Genomic DNA, 25,641 nt, shown 5'->3' with positions numbered 1-25,641 from the left:
CCATGCACAGACAGAGCGGCTGGAGGTCCAGGCTTGGCTTCAGGGAGGAGGATGGGGGCTAACCAGCTAGCAGTGCTCAGGGTATCCAGTGTGTGCTGGGTAAATGAATGCACTTCATCCATTGGAACTGGAGTTCTTCATTCAGGAATTGAAGGATATAGCAGAGAATTTGCTTATGGTGGCCATCCTTACCCCTTTTCTGAATATTTGTAATTTCCCCAGGAAATGCTTCCAAACTAGGAGAAACATTTAAATTTAAAGAAGCTGTTGTTTTGGGGAGCATTGACTTCCTAGAAGATGATCTAGAAGAAATTGTAGAACTGGGAAAAGAATACAAAGGCAATACCTATCATTGGGTGCATGAAAACTGCAATCACTTTTCTTCAGTTTTATCAGAGATTCTTTGTGGAAAGGAGATTCCTCACTGGATCAATCGACTTGCCTAGGTTAGCTCCTGTATACCCTTTCTACAGAGTTGCCTCCCAAAGGAGTGGCTTCTTTCAGCAGCCCTCCGGTCTACTGTGAGCTAAGAGCTCCAGGATGAACTGGAGGAAGTGGAGAGATGCTGCCACACCAGCTTCCATAGCAAGTACTGCAGCAGGCTCCATACCTGGGTGTCACACTAAACTATAAATGTCTCCAAAGTCACATATTCGGAACTGTGCCTTGCGGTTGAATATCACTAGAGAAAAGCAAAGAGTAAGCATCTTCTGGATCTTTCATATGCAAAGATGGCTCTACCCCAAATCCATTTTTCAGCTCATGATTATATAAAAAAAAATCACTCGATGCAGGTGGGGGAACTTTGTATAAAGCCACTCTCTGCTTTTTTTTTAACCACTTGTAAATTTAGATTTACTTCTGTTTTATACAAACTCTGTTATGTTTACAGTATTTTGTGTTGTTGTTCACAAGTCTTGTATGGACTCCTGCCAGCGTGAAAGAAGAAAATCAAGTCTTCAAAAATTACGGAGGTAATCTTTGTACACTCATACACTTATGACAGTTTCCAGAACCAATAGGCACACCAAAACATACTTACTCAGGCATAGTCTCCATCACCTACTTAAGAATTATATTTTGGATTTTTGTTTGTGTTCTTAATGGCATTGGCGCCAGGATGCAGGGAGCCAAACTGACCAAGGTGAAGGAGCACCCCCCCGCCGAGGGCGGGGGCCTTGGTCTGCATGAGACATGGTGTCCCTCAGCCCTCTTCCTCCTAGCATTCTGTTTTGCTTTGCCAAGGGCTGCTGATGCAAAGTATCAGAAATGGGTTAGGGATTTGTTGGGGGATAAAAGCTTATAGTTCCAAGGCCATGAAATGTCCAAATCAAGCTACCATCAGAGGTTCTTTCTCACCAAATTCAGCTGCCACATGGTGAAGCAAGATGGCGTAAGATCTCTGCCAAGGTATCTGCTTTCCCCTCAGAATCCACCCTCATCTCCTGTGGGCATCTAGGCATAGGGCTTGTCTCTTTCTGGGCCTCCTCTATCGGTTTCTGCTGCTCCACTTTCTTCCTGAGTTCATCTGCAAGCTATCCGGCATAGGGCTCATCTCTCCCTGGGCCTCAGCTCTTTAGGCCTCTTGGGGGACCTCTCTCCTTTCAGCTCAGATGTGGGAGAAACTGGAGTCCTTTCTTTCACACGTCAGGATCAAGCATGGTGGCTCCGTTTTCCTGTGGGTCCATTTTATCAGACCCAGCAAGGCAGCAGAGACTGAACATGAATCATACCTCACTGACATAGTCCATTCGAAAGGGTATCATACCCACTGAACTGGATTTGTTCACAAACATAATCTTCCTCTGTTGGGATTCATAAAATAATTTCAAACTGCCACACACTCCCTCCCACTTCGGGTAGCACATCCATGTGAGTTCCCATTGAACAGTTAGTTTCATTACAAATATCCATCAACCCAAGCAGGGTGGCTCATTCTTGTATGAATTTGGCATTGATGCCTTTGATTCTGAAATGAAGGTGTTTTTCTTTAAGGATATTCTTGCTCATGACTAATAAGTGGTTTGTACATGTCTTGGAAGGGGGGAGGGCTCATTTTTATTTTAATACACTTGATTTCCTCCCTGCATATAATTTTGTTAATGGGGTAGGAATATCCAAGTGGTAGCCTTCTGAATAGCAGTGTGAGTTAACATTCAGCTGCTTTTAACTCTTCAGTCTGTCTTTTAAACTTTAAGCCACACCCCAAAAAGGTAATTCTTTGATATTCTTTGATACTTCAACTTTTTATGGATCATATCAGGAGTATGTTAGAGTTTGTTGGTTTGTTATGGGAGTTTCACCTCATAAATAGAATGCTTAGTCTCATAAATCTTATTGAAAATCATATTTGTGTGTCTTCAAATTTTTTGTTTTTTGTTCTCTCAAGTGTATATCTCTTACATAACATATACTTAAAAATGAATGAAAATGTAGGTCCTCCTTAGCAAGGAATCTATCTGCTCTAATCTACTCCCAGTTTGATCTGTGGATGTGGGAACCATGACACTATATGTAAAAGTAGATTTTTCTGCCTGAAGAATGAATGTCCTACATAAAATATTAGATGCTGTGTGTAAGTTATCCCAGGCAGTCACTTCAGCTTTGTATATATTGTTAGTTTTAAAGTAATTTACATTTATTTAAACTTTTAGGTTGGATTGTTTGCTTTTGGTCTATATAAAGATACATACCTTATAGTAAACTACATTTTTAGCTTAAAAAAATAACTTCTCATAGCTGTTCAAATGATAACACACACTGAACACTTTCCCTGATTTCCTTCTAAAACAAAGAATAGAGGGGAATCTTAGGAACTTAGGATTTTATATTTTCTACCACCCACATAACATTCCTTTATCTTTGAAAACCAAAGCTTCTAAATCCCCGTTTATTAAAAATATAATAATAATTCAATAAATAATACATCCTTACACTGCAATTGTAATTGCAATTTAGCATATAAAACTTCTCATCATAGGGAAAAAGAAATAAACAAGGAATGACCTGCTATTGGAGAAAAGGTAGAATTTATATTTAGATTTTTTTCTGTCAATTCTTAGATTTAGAAATTAAGTACCTTTAGAATCTCTAGCTGCTAAAGTAACAACTGATTATTTATCTTCAAAGCATTGACAGTAATTTATTTCAGTTCTTCCAAGATAATTACAGTTTTCTGTTTTATTTGTTAATACTGTAACATGTTCCAAAAAGGAATCACAATGAAGAGTGATCACTCTGCACGGGTGTTTAGGAAGGAAAAGAGGATAAGAAAGTCATGAAGAAATAGTAATAGCCAAGAGTGTAAGCAAGTGTTCTCCCATCCCAAACACTCCTAAGACCTTTGTCCAACCTGGCCGAATAGTTTATACATCCCACTTAGGTAAACTTTCCTTTCAAAGGGGGAAGAAAGGTCTTGAAGGAGGGGGACTTATGTGGGAGAGACACTGAAGCCTAATCTTTTTGTATAGAGAAGGTATACACCCAAGGAGCTCATGAGTAAACAAGAGAGAATGATGGTGTGTAGGTTGAGAGTCCCCCTAGCTCGAGGTTGTGTGTATTGTAGAATTGGATGCTAGCAAGAATGTGTGTATGTGCTGTTATTATTACATATAGGCAAGAAGAGGAAAACCGCTTTAGGATTTTCTAAGAAAAAAATAACCATTTGCAACTTTTAGTGACCAGTACATCCGCAGAATTCACTTTCATTCAGTGCGAGGACCACCTTTGACTTTCTTCCCCCTTGCCCCCACACCTGACTCTTAATAATAACGGAGATCATTGTGTGGTTTTTCTTGTGTTGTGTAAGAAATAAGGAAAAATTGTTTATTTTGGCTTCTGTACAACTGAGAAAATACTACATTTTTTTCATTGTAATGCACATGTGAAGTTATTTCCCTCAAGCCAGATTCTAGTTTTCTGTAATTCAGTAGGACAGCTCACAGAACTTGTTGCCTGTGGTTCTAAAGTGCTATAGGGGGAAAACTAAATCATTGCACAAAATGGGAATTGGATGAGTTGTTATGCCCAGAAAAATGTGTGATGACTCATAGATATGAAGAGAGGCTTCATCCACAGTGTGAGACTTTGGGAGTGTTAAGGAAAGCGATTCACTTCAGGCCTTTGTATGTATGTATGTATGTATGTATATATTGCCCAACAGCTTTTAAAAAAAAAATCTCCAGAGTTCTGTAGAATCAGATCAACAGAGCTGAGAACAATGTTCTGCTCTCCTCTGAGTTAGTAAAATGTAGATTGAAAAAATGAATCACTCATCAATGTCAATGACAGACATTGCAACTATATAATGTAAAATTTAATCATGAAATCTTGCAGCCATTACGTGTGCTCTTGCCCAAGACTTAAATACCAAGGATTCTTCAAAATGGGAGTCTTATCAAAAGAACATGTACTTTTCCCCTTCGATCCTACTCAGTGCTATTAGGAAACTTGGGAAATTTTTCTGGTATAAAATATGCTTGTTGTAACTGGAGAAATCACTGACTTTATTAATTCTAACTTTGGGGAGGGTGGGTAAGGGTTTTCACTTATTCTCTTTGCCCTGTTTTTCCTTCTTCAACCCCACTCTCACCCTGCCCTCACTACAAAAGGAATGACTAAGGACTTCTTGCAAAGTGTATACATTTAATCAGTATTAAATAGTAAGAGAGTTAGCAAGTCACAGAAATTGAAGTCATAAATGACCTTTCTGCTAATTTTACAGTGTTGATAAAATCGTGAAATCCTTTTACTTTGTTTTCCTCTTTTATGAAGCAAGAGGTAAAAATGCCCACCTATTCTCATAAGGCTGCATGGTTTAAATACACAACTGATGGCCGAGCCATTTGGATATATAAATTCCAAACAGGAATGATAAATGATGCTTTATGAAAGCTTGGCTGATTATTTCATCTAACTCCTGTCTATATAGATTTGTCTTCTCCAGCAAGTCTATGACTCCTGTAAGGTCTATGGATTTTTTATTTAAATTGCCATGTTTTTGGTTAAAAATTAAAAACAACAAAGCAACCAACCAAATGTTAATTTAGGCACATTGTATTTGTATGGAAACAAAAAGAGAGAATATCCTGTCTGGGTCATTTTGTTTCTCCCTCTTGACAGCTGTGGCTTGCCACCAGTGAGGGAGAGGGGTTTCAACCAGAGGATCCAGTCTTGAACCAGGAGGGGAGGGCTGTTGACAGCCAATCGTTACATTAGTGCAGTGCTTCATACTTAGGGGTGTTTGTGAATTTACCACTTCATTTTATTCTGATGACACACACTATATTTCGGAGAGGGTGATATAGTTCCCATGTATTACTGATGAAAGACCTGAAGCTGGGGGAGGGTAAATGACAGGCTGGCACTCCCCTTGGTGCTGATCCCCTCAGCAGGAAAGAGCCAGGGCCCCCAGGGCCCATCCCTGAGGTCTTCCCACTAAACCAGCTGTTTCCTGGAGCAGGCTGCCTTGCAGAGAGGGGTGGTTGGGTTTCCTCCCTGGAGAGCTCTAATGTCATTTCTATACCTTTGGAATAAAGAAAATCTTCCTGGTTGCTTTTAGGAATATTTACAGTGAGGTCTTTGCTTTTCTGAGTTTTGGTTTGGCTTACTCTGGTTTGTTTTCTGTGTTTATTGTTTTTTCTCAGAAGGCAGTTTAATAGGCTTTTGCTCTTAAGGGTTATAAAATTTTATGCATTTAACATTTTTTATAATTATCATAGAAATATATTTCATTTTAGAAAATGCAGAAAATATAAAAAGCATAAACAATAAAAATAAAATACAACTTACTCATTACCCAGAGACAGCTACTGTTCACATATTGACAAACTGGCTTTTTTTGTCATTGGCAGTTGAAGCTTTAAGTACAAATACTTCTGCATCCTGCTTTCTTTCCAAATAGACTTATATTGTATTTTCCGGTGCCATTAAACATTTGTCATAAAAGTAATGTTAATGGCTATACTAATAATCCATTATATACTATGCTCTATTTAACCTTTCTCCAATTGCTGGACAGTTGTCATGTCTCATGTTGTGCAATTATAAAGGGACACTGCAGATTATGAAAGAGCACTGCAGATTGTACATAGGTCCTTGTTTGCTTTTCTGAATATGTCCCTAAAATAGATTCCTCGAAGAAAGGCTCTAACATTGTTTCCTAAAAGGAAATTCCTTCAAGGAAAGGCACAACCATTTTAAGACTGTTGACACAGTCTGTCAAGTTGCTTTTCAGTATGTGTGAGGGCTTGTCACCCATGCTCAGAGGAGCCCATGTCACCATTGCCCAGCACACCCTTTTAGTGTGTGACCAGGGATTACAGACTACCTTTTAGGTACTCTGAACACCACCAAAAAGACTGACTATTGGAGAATTTGCTTAAATTTTGTTTTTCATGAACTTTAAAGCTATATACACACCTGTAATGTTTAGATTATCATCTAATTGGTGATGCCTGTAGTGTGGTGCCACCTTTGCCTGCACATCTATCCCAACCAGCAGCTAGAGGTGACTATTCGAAATAGCAATAAAATGTAGTTACTTAGAACAGTAGTTGTCTCTGTGGTTTTCCTACTGCATACTGATGAGAAACAAAGTGGGCAAGCCCTCTCCAACTTTTGAACATGGTATGTTGCAAAAAGTAGAAACTTTATTATGTGCTGGTTAGATTCCAAAACCAGCACAAAAAAAGCCCTATCACCTAATATAGTGTTTTTGAATATGTAAGTAATGGTACCATTTCAACTATAGCCCCATTTTATAACCCCATGGGAAAATGTAATCCTGAGTTCCAAATCAGGGTGCCAGAAACACCCAGCTTGTGCCATGCCTCTCACCCACACAGCAAATCAGGAACCTAGGCCCGGGTAGATAAGGTGAGAGGGTCTCTGAGCCCAAGACCCCCCTTTCCTGTAATTTCAAAGTATACTGAATTGCAAAAGTTGGAAGTGCTTCACCTCTGAAGTACTTTGGATCTTTTCCCACTCACGCAGTCATTTATTTATTCATTCTATTCATTCTTTCTCTCATTCTTTCAACAATATTCTCCATGTCAATTTAAGGGAAATGTGTGTATGTGAGTGAGTAAGGAAGGGGATTGGAAAGGCTTTTATTTAGAGATGCTTGCAAGCTTTTTAAGAGTCCAAATTCATTGTCTGCCTATTTATTTTTCCAGAATGAACCTCTAGAGAGAAGTACCTGATTTCAAATTTAGTAATGAGAATAGAGTATTCAAAGTTCAAGAAAAAAGTAAAAATATAGACAACCGTTAAATAACAGGGGATACTAAACTGCTCAGAAGTTAGGTCAGATAGAGATTATGGTATTTTTAAGTAGGAGGTCTGTGCCAGCCCTATGATTATGAGACTGAATAACATGGATCAAATATTTGATAGAATGATAGTGAATTCATTTATTCATTCATTGAGTGAGGAAATATTTTATATATTATTATATGCCAGGCACTGGTAAAAAAAAAAAAAAAAAAGAAAGAAAGAAAAAGGAAAAAGAAAGAAAAGTAGTGGATCCTAATAATTTTTTTTTCTTTTTTATTTTTTTAGTTAAAGTTAATAGACCACAAGGAATGTTACATTAAAAAACATTTAAAAAAACATGAGATTCCCATATAACCCACTCCCCACCCCCACCACATCATTTTTGTAAATTGTATTTTTTTGAAGATATACACATCACACACAAAAAATGTTACATTAAAAAATATAAAAGGTTCCTATGTACCCCCCACTCTCCACCCCCTCCTCCCACACCAACAACCTCCCTCATCATTGTGGCACCCTCATCGCACTCGGTGAACACATTTTGGGGCACTGCTGCACTACACAGATAATAGTTTACCATGTAGTTCGCACTCTCCTCCAGTACATTCAGTGGGTTATGGCAGGATATATGACGTCCAGCATCTGACCATGCAATATCATTAAGGACAACTCAAAATCCCAAAAATGCCCCCACATCACATCTCTTCTACCCTCTCCCTACCCTCAGCAACTACTATGGCCACTTCCTCCACCTTGATGCTAAAATTTCTTCTATTACTCGTCACAATAGTTTTATAGTAGAATATCAGTAAGTCCACTCTAGTCCATATTTTACTCCTCCATTCTGTGGACTCTGGGATGCTGATATCCTCTCCACCTCTAGATCAAGAGAGGGCTTAGATTACACATGGATGATGGATGCAATTCCTCTGCTTGCAGTTGTAGGCACCCTTGATTCCCTGGTGTGGTGATTAACCATCTTCACCTCCCTGTTAGCTGACCTGGGTAAGATCAACGAACCAGAGAGTAGGAGTCGCCACTCTGCTGAGGCTCAGGGCCCAGCTGGCACATGGGCAGTCCAGAGATTCAAGACTCCTGAGTATGGACCATCCCTAGCACCAACCACAGGTTCAGTAAAAGTGACAGAGAGGCATGTGTAGAAAAGTCACATTTGAGTCCAGCTCTATCACACTCAGGAGCACAAATTCCAAAGTAGGGCCTTCTGCTTTTAACAGAAGTTGGGGGAAATGGATGTGGCTCAAGTGATAGAGCTTCCACCTACCATATGGGAGGATCTGCATTCGATCTCTGGGGCTTCCTGGTAAAAAATAAGAAGAGAAAGCATGTCCATGTAGCAAGCCAGTGCCCACGTGGTGAGCCAGTGCCCGCACGAGTGCCCATGCAATTACCTGCGTGAGCCAGTGCCACGTGCAAGTGAGTCACGCAGCAAGATGGTGATGTATCAAAAGAGAGACAAGGGGAGAGTCAAGGTGAAGTGCAGCGGAAACCAGGAACTGAGGTGGCGCAATTGACAGGGAACCTCTCTTCCCATCAGAGGTCTCCAAGATAGAATCCTGGTGAATCTTAAAGGAGAGAAAATGGGAAGAAAAGACAACACAGACAGCAAAAGCAGCAGAGAGGGAGGAGGGATGGGGGAAATAAAAAAATAAATCTTTTTTTTTTTAAAAAAAAGAGAAGTTGGGAGAGGTGCTGCAAGGGGGAGGGAGTATCTATATACCATGCCTCTTAATCACAGTCTTTTAAACACAATGACTGTGTTGCCTTTAAAGAACAGTATTTATGTAAAGAAATTGCTTATACTTTTGTAGTTTAAAAAATAATTCAGTTTAGTAAAGCAGGTTGGAACTTTATTCCTTGAAACTAATATGAGAGGCTTATGGGAGTTGGAAAGAAGTAAAAAGAATGATTTTGCAGTCATTTGTAGATACACAAGTATGTGTAGATGGCTTTTTTACTTTTTTTAATGAAAATACCCAAAAAACCTCCATAGTAATAGGTAATTCACCTAGGAACTCATCTTCATTATTTGTGTGAATCGTAAGTCTCCTCACTTTCAGATTCACGTATATTAAAACCACTTAGGAACTTTAAAAATATCCTGAAGGAGAATGCCATGTTTAGAGTAGAAAACTGTTCTGAATTTACCATAGTGATCATCGTTTGTCAATCTAAGAAATGAGTCTGTTTATGAACAAACCAAGCTACAGAAATCAGAATGCCTTGTTTGCATGCATGCACACTACCCATCATGTATTAGCTTTCTCCCCCCAGTAGACAGAATGGATTTTTATGTCACCTTGCAAGTAGAACTTAGTAAGAATCATGATGCAGTATATCCCAACCACTGTCAAGTGTCCAGGCTCCTTATAACCCAGATATTCAAAAGTTGTCCATTTCCCCTTCAGCAGATCCCTGTTTTATTACAGAAGCACATATTTCTCCCTAATATCCATAGTAAACATCCTGGGGGCCCCGTGCTGAGCACTAAAGAAAAGGATGAAGAGTGCCTGGTTTCTAGAAATGCCGGGATCTAATGTAAAGTGAGAGTGCAGACTTGGTTTGATTCTCCCCCCTTTGTTATCAGGAAAGTACAAAGACACATCCTCTGTGTCCTCGCCAGGAAAGAACAGAAGCATTCATTTCTCTGTGTCTGTACTAAATGCTTCAGAGTAGCCACCTCACCTGGAGCCAAAATGGTTCCTGACTCTCAGGCAGACACAAGGAAGATAAAGGGAAAGCTCCAAGAGGAAACACATGGAGTGAAACACCTGTTGCCCTCAAGGCAAAAGAGAAGGAAGCCATATTTCTATTCTCTATAGTGTTGATGCTGTGTTTTAAATACTCTCCTCATGCCTTTCTTCCAATAACACCTCATTTCTTTGGGCTCCCAGTGTGCCTGGGTATGTGTGTTCAGTTTTACCTCAGCGTTCTTGCAGATTGTCCCATTGTGCTCTTATTAGAACTTTGCAGTAAGGATTATATTTCAGTAGTGCCTGGGTTCCATGGCTAAATCCAGGATGGTGCAATTTTATGGTGAATCATTGGCCTAAAGATAGTCTATGCAAAGGGCTTTTAAGTGTGTGTTGTAGAATATGCGTTTATTTGTATTAGCCAAGAAGTAAGGACCCGAAAATATGCCTGGAGAGCCAAATATCTGAGTAACAGTATTACTTTCTGACACTGAGAACAATTTAAAAGAAAGATTCTCAGTAGGAACCAAATTGCTTTTATTAGTTTCTTTAAAGTCTGCACTTCCCTTTTGCCTCCATTTGAAAAAAAGAGTATTTGTACAGAATGTGTGAAAGTCCCCCATTTACAAGTCATGAGAGATGCTTCTGCCAATGTCTCAGTTCCACTCTGAATTCCGGTGAAGCCAGAAAAAATTGACTACATCCTGCTCAGTCTCTTTGGCAACGCATGTCCTAAGCCTTTCCCCTCCTTAGAGGGTCTACGGGGTCATTTAGGAATCTCCTCTGATTCCATCCCTCAGTTTTTCCCCCTTTTTCTGCTTGCTATCCTACACTCAATCTCAAGCTAAATAGAAATGCAGATGGGCATGTGAGCATCTAGGTTTCCCAAAATACACACTTTCACGAATGCTTCCCTTTTGAAGTGTGTGGACAGAGCCAGCATATCATCTTCCCATTATCACTCTGTTTTAATGCCTGACTGACAGATGCCTGTCAGTAAAACAAGGGGATAATGGGCAGAAAATGTCCCTGCTCTTAAAGAGCACAAAAAGAAAGACTGTATTCCTGCCAGTCTCAGAGATACTTGTCAGCCATTGTTAAAGAAAGCTTATAAATGCCTCTATGGGGAATATGAATGGCCTAAATGTTTTCACCCTTATTAGCAAGAAGAAGAAAAGGGAGATGTTTCTTGTACATGTGCAGATTTTACCTATAGTGTAAATTCTCTCCCCAGTGGAAGGATTGCCCTGACCGGTTGCATTCCTGTGTCGCCTTTACAGTGCCTGAGCTGGGTGTGGCCATGCCAGATGGTGCCTGCAGGCTTCATTGGGCGGGAGTGTCTTCCTAATGGATGGCAGACAAGGCAGACAAAGCCCAGGCGGGTGCAGGCACGACCTCACCTTAGCTAGCAGTCTGCAGAGGCACGAGTTCTGCCGACCCGCTTGCAAAGGCTCAGAGACCTTCGGATATATTTAACAAGTAATATGAAAGCAGAGATCTGCAGGGCAAGTGACACCAAGTGATCTGTGCAGCAATAAGCAAAAGAAGGGATATTTTAGAACTGTTCTCATTTTTCCTAAAGGGCCAGTAAATACAGGAGCCCTCTGTCTGAGGGGAGTGTTCAGTCTAAGGAAAGGATATATCAACTGTAAAGACGTGGCTGTCAGATACTAGCACAGGCCAGTGGAAATAGCACCTGGTCTTCCTACCGACAGTGCTCCTTGATGGCAGAGACCATGCCCTTGACTTATTTTGTATCCCTTTAAATCAGAAATCCAGTTCTGTACACTTAAGAACAAGGGTTTGTATGGAGTGGCTTGACTTTATTTTTTTTTATTTCAACAAAGTCAGGCAGACCTTTAAAAATAGTATAAACAACAATAAAAAAGAGTCAGTTAGTTATTATAGGATATAACTAAGGCATCAATTCCTTACTCTGAAAATTGGCAGTCAAAGGAAAGAATTAAGCATTGATCATGACTTATCCATACAAACTGTGTTTCAGAATTACCGTGAAGGAAAGTTCTTCTTTACATAAAAAGCCCAGCTACTAAGTGGAGAAGGGAAGTTAGTATTCAAAACTCATAGTTTTGTAGCCCCAAATAAAATAATTGATTTGGACAACTATCATCAGTGGGTAAAATCATTAGACCATTAGGGAATGTTGATGAGAACTTCACAGCGAAGGGACCAGGCTGCGCCTACCTGAGCCCACTAAGAGGGGGACAGTCACACATTACGTGCCTCCTGCTGTGAGGCCAGGACCGTGCACAGCACCACCTGAGTTATATTGCCTGATGGCTCAACCTGAATCTAGTCAAGTCAATCCATAAGTTTCCAGCAAATACAGGAGAGAGAGCAAGTTAAATGACATCAGAAGAAAACAGACAAATCAAGAATGTGGGAAAGAGGGACAGTGCTCCTGAGGAGCCCTGCATGAGTTTCTTAGACAAGACCATGGCACAAAATAAAAAGGGTGGGGGATATGCATGAGTAAAAGGGGCTTAAGAGACATAACATCAAAATGCAACATGTACACACCTTGTTTACATGTAGGCAAACCAGCCATCAAATGTTTGAGACATTTGGGGAAAATTTGAATACAGTGTGGGTATTAGATGATAGCAAGAATTATTAAGCTTCTTAGGTGTGATGGTGATTTGGGGGTCATATAAGAAAATGTCCACATTTTTAAAGAAATTCATACCAAAGTATGTACGAGTGAAATGGCATGATTGCTGGGATTTGCTTAAAATTTCTAATAGAAGGGAAGGAGGGAGAGATACAGAGAAGAAGGGAGAGAAAAAAAGAAAAAGGATAGATGAAAGAAAGGATAGGTGAAATGAGTATGGTAAACCTGGACTAATTGTTAAATTCGGGGTGACAATAGTATTCTATTGTATTCTCTCTACTTTCATTTATGTTTAAAATTTTTCATAATAAAAAGTTTTTGGATATTTTATCATTTATTGTTTTACGCATTCCTCAATACAACCTTTGTGATTTAGGAATCATTCCATTCCCATTTTATAGATGAAGAAAATGAGATTTAGTAAAAAATTTTAAGAAAAAGAATAGGAAGTCTTTCTCAAGGATGGCAGTGATTGTCCACTGCCTTTGAGGGACAAGAGAGAAGCTGTGACTAGGAAAATTCATGATCTGATTATTAAAAGTTTTATGGATTTTCTCTTAATTTTTTGAAGATCTCTGTTTTTAAAATACTAGTTCCATTGGATTTTTTGCAATAGTCGCTAGAAACTAATATCTTTGCATTACCTCAGACAATTGGGGGAGAATTTGGGAAATGAATAGACTTTAGTGTTAAAGTTAGTGCTGATCTTAGCTGGAAGAACTTGCTTTCTTCAGCATCTGCAGTGGCTGCTCTCTGGGGACTTATCTACCTACATGTGTTTTTCAGATTTATTAATGAAATTGGAGATTCAAGAATAAAACACAGTCCTCAGGAACATGGTGTTAATTTGTGACACGCTAGAGAGTTTTTAGCCCATAAAGCAAATGAATGAGCTCTGTAGGGACATAACAGTTATTTTCCCCCTGAAAAGCAGTAAAGACCCACTGTATTTATTAAACAGATAGAAAATGGAAAATAAACAGTGCTACAAAAATAGAAAAATACGTTCACACTATTGCTATTAATTTTGTAATTTTTTTGTCTGTACTGAAGGAAAACTACCATCAGATGAAATTTCAAATATTTGGCTGCTCTTTTCATGGATAATCTTTAATTCGATGTCATTATAAAGTTTTTATTTCTATCAAACAAGCCAAATCAAATTAAGGAAACCTTCCCCTTCTTATTGGGATGGCTGGATAGATGAAGAAATGAACAGACCAGATATTCGATTCAGGACCTTCCCTCTGAGTGGCTGAGAGGCTTATGGGGGGGGCTGTGGTGGGAAGACAGCCTGCTGTGTACGCTGAAACCCTGTGGCGTTCCTAACAGACTTTGAACACGTGCCTCCTGGAAGATTTGGGAGAGTACAGGCTGGTCCCCACTCTAAAAAGGTCCAGATAAAGCCCACCCTCCAACAGGTGGGGCTGTGTAAATGAGGCCACTCTGACCAAGAGGCGGGACTAATACAGCCGCTATGGGCTGGAGGCGTTTTGTGCAGGTCTGGGCAGGCAGCTTCCAACCAAAGGTGCCGATGGAGGAAAGAGGCGTGGGTCTCTGATTGGAAAACAGTGACGCGCTGGAGGTTAGCAGGAGCTTTGCACTGAGGTAAGTAGCAAGGAAGCATCAGAACCTAGAAAGAGAGCTATCTTTTACAAATTCCATGGTCCAAGGAATCCAGGACATACAAACTAAAAAAGGAACTACTTAGTCATTGGCTATGTGGTACTTTATTCTTGTGCTTGATTATTTAAAAGACTGGACCTAATTTAAGGAATGAGTAAAAAGAATCTGTGGGGAGCAGATGTAGCTCAGTGGCTAAGCACTTTCTTCCCTTGTATGGGGTCCCAGGTTCAATCCCAGGTACTTCCTAAAAAAAAGAAAAAGTAGAATCTATGGTTTTAGTGTGTATGTGTGACTGTGTGTAGTGGGGAAGGCAGTGTGCAAGGACCAAAGAGTAATTCCAGGGTGGGCATCTGTGATTTTTACCTATGTTATATTAATACAATACCGTCAAAGCAGTTACCACAAGATGTTTGCTTGGAAAGATGAGAGGGTAGAGAAAACAGCAGAGGCAGGGGGACCAGGGGAGGGAGTCTAGCGGTGGCATTGGAAAGGGCCTCTTCTTCCCCTGTCCCGGGCTGAGAGGACATTGTTGCCCTGCAGTCTTAAGCCTGCCCATTACCAGACGTCCCCTGTGTGCAGCCCAGGCACTGCCTCAGGTCCCAGTGTCGGGAGGACACTGAAGCTCAGCATCAACCAACTCACTCCTGCTGATGAGCAGCTTGGTGACAATTCAAAGCCCCAGCTCTCAGACCCCAAACCAGGGCTTTGTCCCCTCTCCCCCAAAGGCTCCCAGAGGGCTCCAGATCAAAAGCTAAGTATGCAAAAAAGCAATGCAGAAACACCCAGAGACACAGGTTTGTTGTCTAGCTCATGTGTGAAAGAACGAGTGGTTTTTTGAGGACTTTGGGGATGTGAGGACTCTGAGAGGGAATCCACCTATAAGGCCAAGCAAGGCTGAAAAGCAAGCTTCCAACAGTTCTGGCCATCGCTCTGCACTTGCCTTACTACTCCTTGGCAAGCCGAGGAACTTCTGGTTTCCTCATGTGCAAATGGAAGGGAACACAGCCAAATGTCTCGTGAGGCCTCATGGGCCTGAAGCATGCAGGGAGGTGCACCCCGAGGCCCTGGCTGCCTGAGCCTGGTGGAACGCAGGCGTTGGACACTGCCTATGCAGGGCAAGGCTGCAACCTCCTGCGGTCTGGGCAAAGAGGACCCTGGCTTAAAATAAACCAGCAACTGGCTTTATTCTAGGGTTAGGGAGGCTCACATTAGGAATGAACACATCTGTATAGCTAATCCTGGGTTGTATGTACAGAGGAAGGTGAGGCACAGCGTGGAAATGAATCCCAAAGCAACTTCCATAATGCTAGGCATTTACTTGGTTACCCTCAGAAAATGCGTAGAACCTAACAAATTGGGAGCTTCGGGTTCTTAGAGTGTCTTTAGTGTATTTGTAACTGAAGTGTTTTTTTCTTTATTATCAGATACCCTAGCTGCTGTACCTTTTCTTATGCATTCTGACAGGTAGTTGTTTGATTGGCACTGGGCACACTGAATACCATATGAAGAACATACGTTTTCATTTCTGATGTGCGGGGCATGTCTTGTTTATTCCATTTTGCTTGCTCTCCTCTTTTTAACTTGATGTTTAAACTTTTCTAATGTGCTCTGGTGTTCCCAAGCTCCCAGAGTTGGTCCCGGGCACAGTAAGCAAAACTCAAGGGTACAGGCCTGCCCTCCCTCACCCAGCAGGGCCCCATGATTTTGCAGTTGTTATTTACAAGTGTGATTCAACTGTTGCTGTTTCTTTGAACACACTGGGTTGTTGTGAGATTTTTAATTGCCATTTTCATCTATATAATTAAAATTAAATGAAAAAGGATAACCTTCAAAAATCTGAATTAATTTCATGAGTACTTGCTGAGGGGAAAAAATATGTATAAATACAATAATTATTATTTGATTGACCTCCAGCAAAATTGGAGGATTTTACTTGTCTGAAGAGAAAATAGTAGTAATTTTAAATGGAAAAAAAAGATGGGTCTGATACTTCTTGCGACTGAGAATCAGAATTAATACACAGATGGGAAATGATAAATAACTCTGAATACAACTTTAAAATAGTACACTTGGAATGTGTTGTTATCACTATCCCTGAGCCCAGCTTGTCATATGTTGGTCTGGTTTCATTGCTGTTTACACATTCCTCAAGAAATGCCATTACCCCCAAATCAAAATTTTCTTCATTCTTGGAAATGGGCATTTCACCTGCTTACTCTGCTTTGTTACTATGACAGTGAGCACATAGCAGAGAATAATGAGACACAAAAGGAAAATGCATTGGGCCAGGAAATGGCTGTGGCTCAGTCGGTTGGGCTCCCACCTACCATATGGGAGGCCCTGGGTTCACGTCCCGGGGCCTCCTTGTGAAGGCAGGCTCGCCTGCACACAGCAGAGAACCGCCAGCCCACAAGCTCTACAGAGTGCCACCTGGCCCACAAGTGTCGCAGAGAACCAACTCAGCAAGGTATGACGCAACGAAAAGGGAGACAAGTAAAAACACAGAAGAGCACGCAGTGAATGGGCACAGAGAGCAGACAGCAAGAAAGTCGCGGGGGCGGGGGGAGGGGATAAAAAAAAAATGCATTTGTCCAGCCAGTGTTTTACTCTGTAGACTCATCAAGTGCCTGATAGACATGTTTATAAAGACTTGGCTGGTCACTTTATTTGGAATGACAAACTCTCTGCTCTACATAATGAGGTCAGTGAAGCATCCAGAAAAGAAATGTATAATTTGGTGGCATGGGTCTGTAAGCACAGGCCTGCCGCAGCTATTTAAGTTTAATGAAGCAGCTACTTTGCTGCTACGTATTCTTAGTGAATAGCTTCCTTGGCATGTTTTCTGAAAACTTAAATGTTGCTGGTAATCATGTCCTAGCCATCTCCTTGGAGAGCCTTTGTGTCCTGTTCTCAGAAGAAATATGCTACTTTTGCATGTTAATGGTTTAGAAATTAGCCATTTGCTCCGTTTCCATTGGAAAAGAAGGTCAGTGTGTGATTTCCTACCTCCCCTCATTTTCTCTCAATATTCAGGATACCCTAAGTCAGTTCATTAGCCATGTAGCACACTGTCTGATTTTAACGTGCCTGAAAAGCCAGGGTAATGTTCTATCAAAGAGCATTCCTATTCTCAGAGAACATTCTTAGAATTCAAAGTAGAGAAATCTAACTCTGAGGGGAAAGTTCCTCAGCAGGCCATTATTGCTATTTTCCCCCATTTCAATCACTGACTTTTTGGCCCTGGCACTGGTCTCATTAGCCAAGGCTCTTCTCCCTGAGTATGCAGCCCCTCACAGGCAGCTAAGGGGACATTTTAGAGATCATTTTTGAAGCAGATCCACTCATAGAGAACTAAGGTCAGGCTTCTGAATCCTAAAGCATTGTTAATAATGCAGAAATGTGTGGGAGCAGAGAAGCATGTGTAGCCATTCCACAGTTCAGTTCTGCGGTTTCATTCCCCCAAGCTTAGGGCATTAGTTGGTTTCGCCCGAATTAGTGAGGGCATGATTGCTAGTGCAAAGTTGCCAGGTCCTCATAGCTCTGCCATCCCCGGAGAGTGTCTGGAGATCTCTGCGTAGTTGGTGGCCTTCACTTTTCCTTTGGAAATATATAGTAGAATTTGAGATGGCTGAACCCTGAGTCACCAGAAACTTCCCAGCAAGTTCTCAAAAAATAGAAAAATATTTCTTTGAATGGATGAAAGAATGAATAATGAATTTGCTTGTTTGGTTTGCTTTGTTGGCCAACTCTGGTTATAGATGTGATACAAGATCCTTCTAGCACATATTGAGACCTGAGAGACCTCCTTAAAATCTCTGGAATTGGGCAATAGGATTGAATTGGAAGGTCCGGTCTTTCTCCAGACTATCCCTCCAAGATTGTGCCTGCTCAGACCACTGCCCAGGTAGTCCACATGACCAGGGTGAGTGCCAGCCAGTGTACACAACTGTTTTCACCTTTAAGCCTCGTGGATCATTTTTATGCCCAGAGATGCTAAAATAAATTTCTCCCCCGAACAGTCTTCTGGTCCTGCCTCTAGGAAGTTAACATTGGCTTGACCCTGAAAATATATTTCCGATACAGGTAGGCCTAAAAAGGGACTTGGAATGGCTTGTGTTTTATTTTCTAGTATTTATTTTCTAGTATATGTGTCATTTGCTAGATTACTTTGGATAATAGTAGCTGTTTTTTGAGTAACAAATAGACTCAAGTATCTCAAACATAAGAGAATTTTCTCATCATGTATCTTTACTAAACCTTTTCGAAGAAAATGAAGCCTCTTACAGGATCTGAAGGAGACAGGGCTAGGGAGAATGAGAAGTGTATATGTAAGAAAGAAATTCCTCTGTGCTTCCCAGCCAAAAGAGATGGGGTAGTACAATGCCAGAGTTCAAGTGTGATACAAAAGATGAGCATGGTACAGGTTGACCAGCCATGGGCAAAACAGTTTTAAAAGCATTTCTAAACAGAAAGAGATGGAACACAGGCTAGAAAAAGAGCAGGAATTAAGGTAATATAGTAATAAAAACCCTGCCTTATCTCTGAAAGGCACACTCCAGTTTACAAAGTATGTTCACATGTTTTATCCCCTTTTAGGCCTCGTGAACACTCAGGTTAAGTAGCTCAGGAGGTATTTGTATACTAATTTCAAATATGCAGGTAATACCAGTCTGAGAGACTAAGTGGTTTATCCTGGTGAGTGGAGAGTCTAGGACTCAGGTTCAAGTGTTCTGCCTCTAAGACAGAGCTTTCCCCTGAATCCCCATGATCCTCATGGAGGTTTGGGGAGCTGCTGCGTCAAGGAGACTGCTGAGGTGGTGAGCAGGGTTCGGTTTCCATCCCTTCTCCCATGTTCTATTGGTGCATCCTCTTGATGCACAGCCATGTTCCCATGGAAATCACTTCCAGTGGCAGCCTGATCCAGAAACGCAGCAACAGTTAGCTGCAGCATGGTTGGGTCTCCTGCTTTTGTGGAACCTGTCCTCTGTCCCTTGCAGGGGTCCCAGTTTAACAGAAAAGGCTTTTTATTTTAACAATTCTCTCATCAGGCTTTCACTTGTTTCTCCACTCCTCCCATTTTCATTATCTCGCTCTCATCACCTACTCCCACTCTTCCCACTGGCTGCAGCTGAGTTTGGCCTGTGCCAAATCATTTTTCATTCTCAGCCTGAGAAAGAAATGGTTCAAGGTGTCAAACCTGACCAATAAAGCATCTGTCCTACCAGTATAATATGAGATTTCAAGTTTACACAGATACCACTCCATCCCAGCATATGTTTTTGTCCTGAGAAGTCCCGGAGAACAGAATTCTTGGGTGGACTAGGAAGCTTCTTCCCACAAGAGCAGTGTGCTTTTGATAAGATAGCAGTTGAATGGTGCTTGAAAGTTTGCAGAAAGATCCATGGAAGACCAGTGCTAGGCTACAACCATCAACTCTTTGTAGCCACCACAGCAACAGCCTGCTGTTTTCCCAGGTGGCTCTGAAGGAGACAGGGAAGTGCAGAGGGCCATTTGTCACTGCCGTAGGTGTGACACAGGCATGCCAGTTGATACATGCAGCCTGGGCTTCCTTCTCCCTGAGATGGGAAGACAGGTCCTTTCAATCTTCCTCTTCCCCCTGAATAAGTGGTCAGATCCACTCCTCTGGGGTTGGAACCAGCTCATCCGTCCCCCCCAGGATCACGGGAGCCCAGGCTCTGTGTAATGCCTCCCCTCTCCCCCATTTTCAGTTCAAGGCATGGTCTTTTAGGACTACTGAGATCCAGAAATTAGCAGCCAGGCTCAGCACTGGTTTGTGAGATTTGCCCAATGCCAGTCTTAATTAATATTTCAAGGTTATTCTGGTTTGCAGTGTTCAGTGGCATGCCAGTGCATTCCTCAGTGAATGTTGGACTAGAGTATCATTTTAAGCACGACCTAATTTGGGTGAGGTCTTAGAGGATCTCGATGTAGTACAGGGTTCTGTAGAGACAGCATAATAGAAAGAGAAAGACTCGCTTGCAAGAGAAGAAAAGGTGCCTTTTTTTCCCCTTTATGCCGAACTCACTGCTTGGCACCTGTGGCGAATGGAATAAACTGAAAATATGAGTGCTAAGATCTCGCTGGCCTTTGAAAAGAGACATGAAATGAAGTATATCATCCAGAAATGAAATTAAAGATATAGAATGAGTTAAAGGGAAACTCTGCCCTGAGAATTTTTATAAGGGCATTTTATTGCTGACCTAGGTCATACGTTTAGAACTACTTCCTTTGATGAAGACTTGATTTAGGTTACAGGTGAATGAATCTGGGGATGCATGGGCCAGAGTGACAGTCCCTTCACTACCAAGCCTAGCTGCTACAACCCCGCGTGCTGTGGCCACACTCTCTACTCCCTCCCACCCCCTTCCAGTTCCACCAAGTATAGGGAGGGAGCTTTTGGCCCTCTGGGCTGGAGTTATGCAAAACCCGAAAATAGACTCTCAGAGTGCACTCAGACATAATCATTCTGTGCGGCAAGAAGGTCACTGTGTCTGCTTTTCCTGCCAACACACCCCTGGCTCTTAATCTATGGCTGCCTTGTGAGGCAAGAGAGCTGTGCCAGGAAGTTACACTTAGTGACTGTGGAGCATTAGGGGAATTTAAAATCTTGTCGATGGGGTTTTGAAAGGGCAAGCCAGACAAGGGGGGTTATACACAGTTTTTGAAGAGGCTGGTCTTTTCACATCTTTTTGCACAATGGCCTGAGAGCTACCATAATTCTATTTTTGGTTTGTTTTTGGGTTTTGGTTTTAATGAAAAGACTCTCTGACCCCAGCTACAAATTAACTCCACCCTGCTAATCTTGCCCCCAAAATATAAAGGTATCTACCCAAAAAGTTTACTGTGGTTATCCTAGTGGCAGAATTTTGAGTTTCATTGTGTTCTTTGTGCTTTTCTGTATTTTGTATAATATACAGGTCTTGCCCTATACAGTGAAAAAAAAAAGGCCCCAAATCCTATTTTAAAACAAAGCCACACAAGCTCATCACTTGATTGTGTTCCCTGAGTGTTCAGTACATGCTGGTTAGGATCCCACCAGAGTCATGGCCCCAGCACAAAAGGGCAGCCTGGCCCCCCACCACTCTTCCCCTTGCCTGGTCAAAGGGTTGCTTGGAGAGGGCAGACCGCAGCCTGTGACAGCCAAGGAGGACGAGGGGATGGTGGGGTGTGGGGAGGAGGATGCTGGAACAAGGCCAGCCAGACACCCCAGCGACAAGGAGGGGATTATGCTCACATCCAATTACCTCGGACGATAGGCCTGCTGGGCATACGGTTACTGTGATGAAAAGTATCAGCTCAAGTACATCCAGAATCATGGGTTTCTTGCCTTGAGAATGTCCAGTTCCTGTACTTTGTCTGTCTTGTGCTGGAAGTTGGGAAGATAATGTAAAATGTATTAAGTAGAGACAACGCTTTGAAAATTTCAGAAGTCCTGTTAGGATTGGAACCTCAAGCTACCGAGACTGGTTATTTTTTTTTTTTTTTTTAAGATTTATTTACTTATTTCTCTCCCCTTCCCCCCCACCCCCACCCCCGTTGTCTGTTCTGTGTCTATTTGCTGCATCTTCTTCTTTGTCCGCTTCTGTTGTTGTCAGCAGCATGGGAATCTGTGTTTCTTTTTGTTGCGTCATCTTGTTATGTCAGCTCTCGGTGTGTGAGGCCCCATTCCTGGGCAGGCTGCACTTTCTTTCGCACTGAGCGGCTCTCCTTACGGGGCGCACTCCTTGCACGTGGTGCTCCCCTACGCAGGGGACACCCCTGCATGGCAGGGCACTCCTTGCGCGCATCAGCACTGCAGGTGGGCCAGCTCCACACGGGTCAAGGAGGCCTGGGGTTTGAACCGTGGACCTCCCATGTGGTAGATGGACGCTCTAACCACTGGGCCAAGTCTGCTTCCCTGAAACTGGTTATTGATATGAATTCAGCCCACTGGCCAGTTCTGCCACTCTCTACTTAGCCAAGGCCACTCAGGCTCACGGGCTCAAGGTGAGCAAGCTGGCAGAAACAGCAGGGATGGACTGGAAGACCATGTCATCTCACCTCTGGATACCAATAATTCCTCCTGCAAGTTTCTATAAAGGCCTCTAGTTCTTACACATCTCATGCAGACCTATTGTTGAATGCAGTGGGGTTCCTCACTTCCGTGGGTCTGAGTGATTCCACCATGAGGTCACAGCCCAAGCCAGACTACACCGAATGGGAACAGGATTCTTTGTGATTTATACAGTGCACTATGTGTCAGGGAGGTAAGGCCCTGATTAAGAATGGATTAATTTTAATAGGCAGTAGGAATCTCATTCTTCAATTTCTTGTATTCTCTGTGTTTCCCTATGCTGATACATGTGTCCCTGGATTTTAGGTAATATACGACAAAAACATCCATGGTGATGTATTTATTTTAATGTATACCCATTAGAAAAAAAAATGTAAGAAGCTCATCCAACTTGTCATTCCATGTATAATTTTGTTTAAGACAAAGGCTGACATCGATTTTTAAAACAAAGTTTATTTTCAAAACATATTAAGTAGATAATTGTATTCCAGGACTCATATGGCAAAGTCAAAAAGGTAATACATTAATTGAATGATTAGTGTGCAGCCAGTTTTGTCCTAGAAGGTGCTGCATGGCCAGATTCTTTTTTCATTTTTTTCTTCTCTTTAAATCTCAGTCTCAGAATGAAACTGCCTGGAGAATAAATTCCTTAGGAGGAAAAATAGTTGCAAACAGTTTTAATAATGACTCTAGTAACTTTTAGGGAGTGTCAACAAAGACTTATTGCTTCTCTGGTTCAGAGCAGGGAGAACTGCTTATCTTCTTTACAGATCTGGGCTTCAGAGCCATCGTTCCCTCCCCTCGTGGAGAGCAGGGCTTCTAAATGTTTATATACCTTGACATGTCTTGTCATAACCACTTTTATTTCTTGTGGGCTTTGTGTGTACATATTAAATGGTAGCAAGATAATGTGTCACATCTAAGCTACCCGTTATTTATATTAAATAATGACATGATGATGTTAGTGGCCTGTAATTCTCCATTCCCTATGAACGACCCTGCCCAAGTAAACTGTTTTCTGATCTCTCTTAGATGGAAATCCTGTATGAATGTGGAAGCCATTAGCAGAGTAATTGCTGTCTGTTACCATGACAACCAGCCGCTGCAGTCACCTGCCCGAAGTCCTGCCAGACTGCACCAGCTCGGCTGCGCCTGTGGTGAAGACCGTGGAGGATTGTGGCAGCCTAGTGAACGGGCAGCCACAGTATGTCATGCAAGTTTCGGCCAAGGACGGGCAGCTGCTATCAACAGTAGTGCGGACTCTTGCCTCCCAGAGGTAGTACCACAATTAAAATAAATGAACCTGTAATTGATCCGGAGAACTCATTGTCAGATGGAAAATGCTAAAGGGGATGTAATTAGTGCTCAGGTCTTTGTGTCAGGTGAGAGGAGGTGCTGGGAGAAGGAAAAAACTTTACAAATTCTGTCATTACCGTTTCCATAGCAATAGGGGTAAAAAGCTAAAATTCATGTTGTCTAGTCTTCTTAAAGTCACACTTGCAGAGAGCCAGGCAGGGAAGGATCCCACAAGATGTGAGGTTGCTTGCTTTTACATCTGTTATTTTGACATTGCTACGGTAATTACTCTCTAACAAAGGTAGCCCTGTGTCAGAGAATGCAGAAGGCACCCGTGTTCAGGCTGCTGAGCCGCAGTGATCTGATTTGTGGTCAGAACTTTTGCAGGGCCCTTCCTTATACGCATGCTAATCAGCACCATGGGATTAGCTTGGCCCAGGGATGGCTTCCCCGGCAGGTCTCTTTTCTGACGTATCCCCACGTGGATATGTTGCCCCTCCTTCACTCTCCAGGGGCTCCCATCCCTGACCCCCCACCACCCCGCCCAGTGAGCATGCACTATTGTTAAAACCTCCACAGCTAGTCTTCCCTGAGTGCTGAACCACAGCAAAGGTGAAGGCTCTAAACAGCACCAAGAGCGCTCTCCAGGCTGAGGCACGGTCCCTGGAGGCTTCTCTTGTCTGCTGCTGTTGTCCAATGGCAGCTGGGAGCCAAAGCTCTTATGCACGTTTGCAGGCTCGTAGGTGCTCCTTGGCTTCTCCAGCTTTCTTTCGGAATGGGTAATGGGACTTTTAACAGTGCGAATGTGTACTGTCCACCCTGGACTCACCCCTGCTATCAGCGCTGACACTTCTGACCCTGAAGCTTTGGGTTAGTCACTCATACCCTGACCACTTGTCTTGGTGTGATTCAGTCAGTCCCTCTGCTGCAGATACTGCCCACAGACCCACACATGTGCCTGCAGCAGGTTTCTCGGTGCCTGCAGCATTTTCTCCTGCCCCCAGCCAGAGCAGGACAAGATGGTGATCCTCAGACAGGCAGTCACACCCCCATGCATGTCATAGACATTGTCCATACACCTTCTATCTAAAATCTGTGTAGCTAATGCAAAGAAAAGAAATGGAATTTTTAAAAAAAGATTTATTTACTTGTTTATCCCTCCACCCCCACCCCCCGCCATTGTCTGTTCTGTGTCCATTCGCTGTGCATTCTTCTGTGTCTGTTTGGCTTCTCTTTAGGCAGTACCTGGAACCAATCTATCCTGGGACCTTCCCGAGTGGGAGAAAGGTGCTCAATCTCTTGCTCCACCTCAGCTCCCTGGGCTGCTGTGTCTCTTCTTTTTTTTTTTTAAAGATTTGTTTATTTCTTTCTCTCCCCTTCTCCCCCCACCCCTGTTGTCTGTTCTCTGTGTCTATTTGCTGCATCTTCTTTTGTTCACTTCTGTTGTTGTCAGCAGCACAGGAATCTGTGTTTCTTTTTGTTGCGTCATCTTGACGCGTCATCTCTCTGCATGTGCGGCGCCATTCCTAGGCAGGCTGCACTTTTTTGTGCTGGGCAGCTCTCCTTACGGGCCGCACTCCTTGCGCGTGGGGCTTCCCTCTCAGGGACACCTCTGTGTGGCAGGGCACTCCTTGCGCACATTAGCAATGCGCATGGGCCAGCTCCACACGGGTTAAGGAGGCCTGGGGTTTGAACTGCAGACCTCCCATGTGGTAGACAGATGCCCTAACCACTGGGCCAAGTCTGCCACCTGCTGTGTCTCTTATTGTCTCTTCTCTGTGTCTCCTTTGTTTGTTGCATCATCTTGCTGCGCCAGCTCTCCGCTCGGACCAGCTTGCCACATGGGGCAGCACTCCTGCTCAGGCCAACTCTCCTCTTGGGCCAGATTGCTGTGCGGGCCAGCTTGCCTTTACCAGGAGGTCCCAGGAATTGAACCCCAGACCTCCCATATGGTAGACAGGAGCCCAATTGCTTGAGCCACATCCGCTTCCCTGGAAATTTTTTAATATGTATTTTTTTACCTC

The 25,641-nt window shown here is 42.5% G+C and overlaps 1 protein-coding gene and 1 pseudogene across 1 annotated transcript in view; both read left to right on the top strand.

The window, feature by feature from the left end:
* Positions 1-25,641, top strand: part of MARCHF3 (membrane associated ring-CH-type finger 3) — a 154,116-nt gene that overhangs the window by 93,598 nt on the left and 34,877 nt on the right. Inside the window, exon 2 of the mRNA XM_004448155.5 lies at positions 23,354-23,597. Coding sequence (XP_004448212.1) covers positions 23,410-23,597 — 188 coding nt within the window. The 5' untranslated portion in view covers positions 23,354-23,409. The remainder of the gene's footprint in view (positions 1-23,353; positions 23,598-25,641) is intronic.
* On the top strand, positions 52-633 carry LOC101416731 (deubiquitinase DESI2 pseudogene; annotated as a pseudogene).

This window comes from Dasypus novemcinctus, chromosome 2, assembly GCF_030445035.2.
Source record: "Dasypus novemcinctus isolate mDasNov1 chromosome 2, mDasNov1.1.hap2, whole genome shotgun sequence".
NCBI lineage: Eukaryota > Metazoa > Chordata > Mammalia > Cingulata > Dasypodidae > Dasypus > Dasypus novemcinctus.
This window is presented reverse-complemented; position numbering and strand designations above follow the sequence as displayed.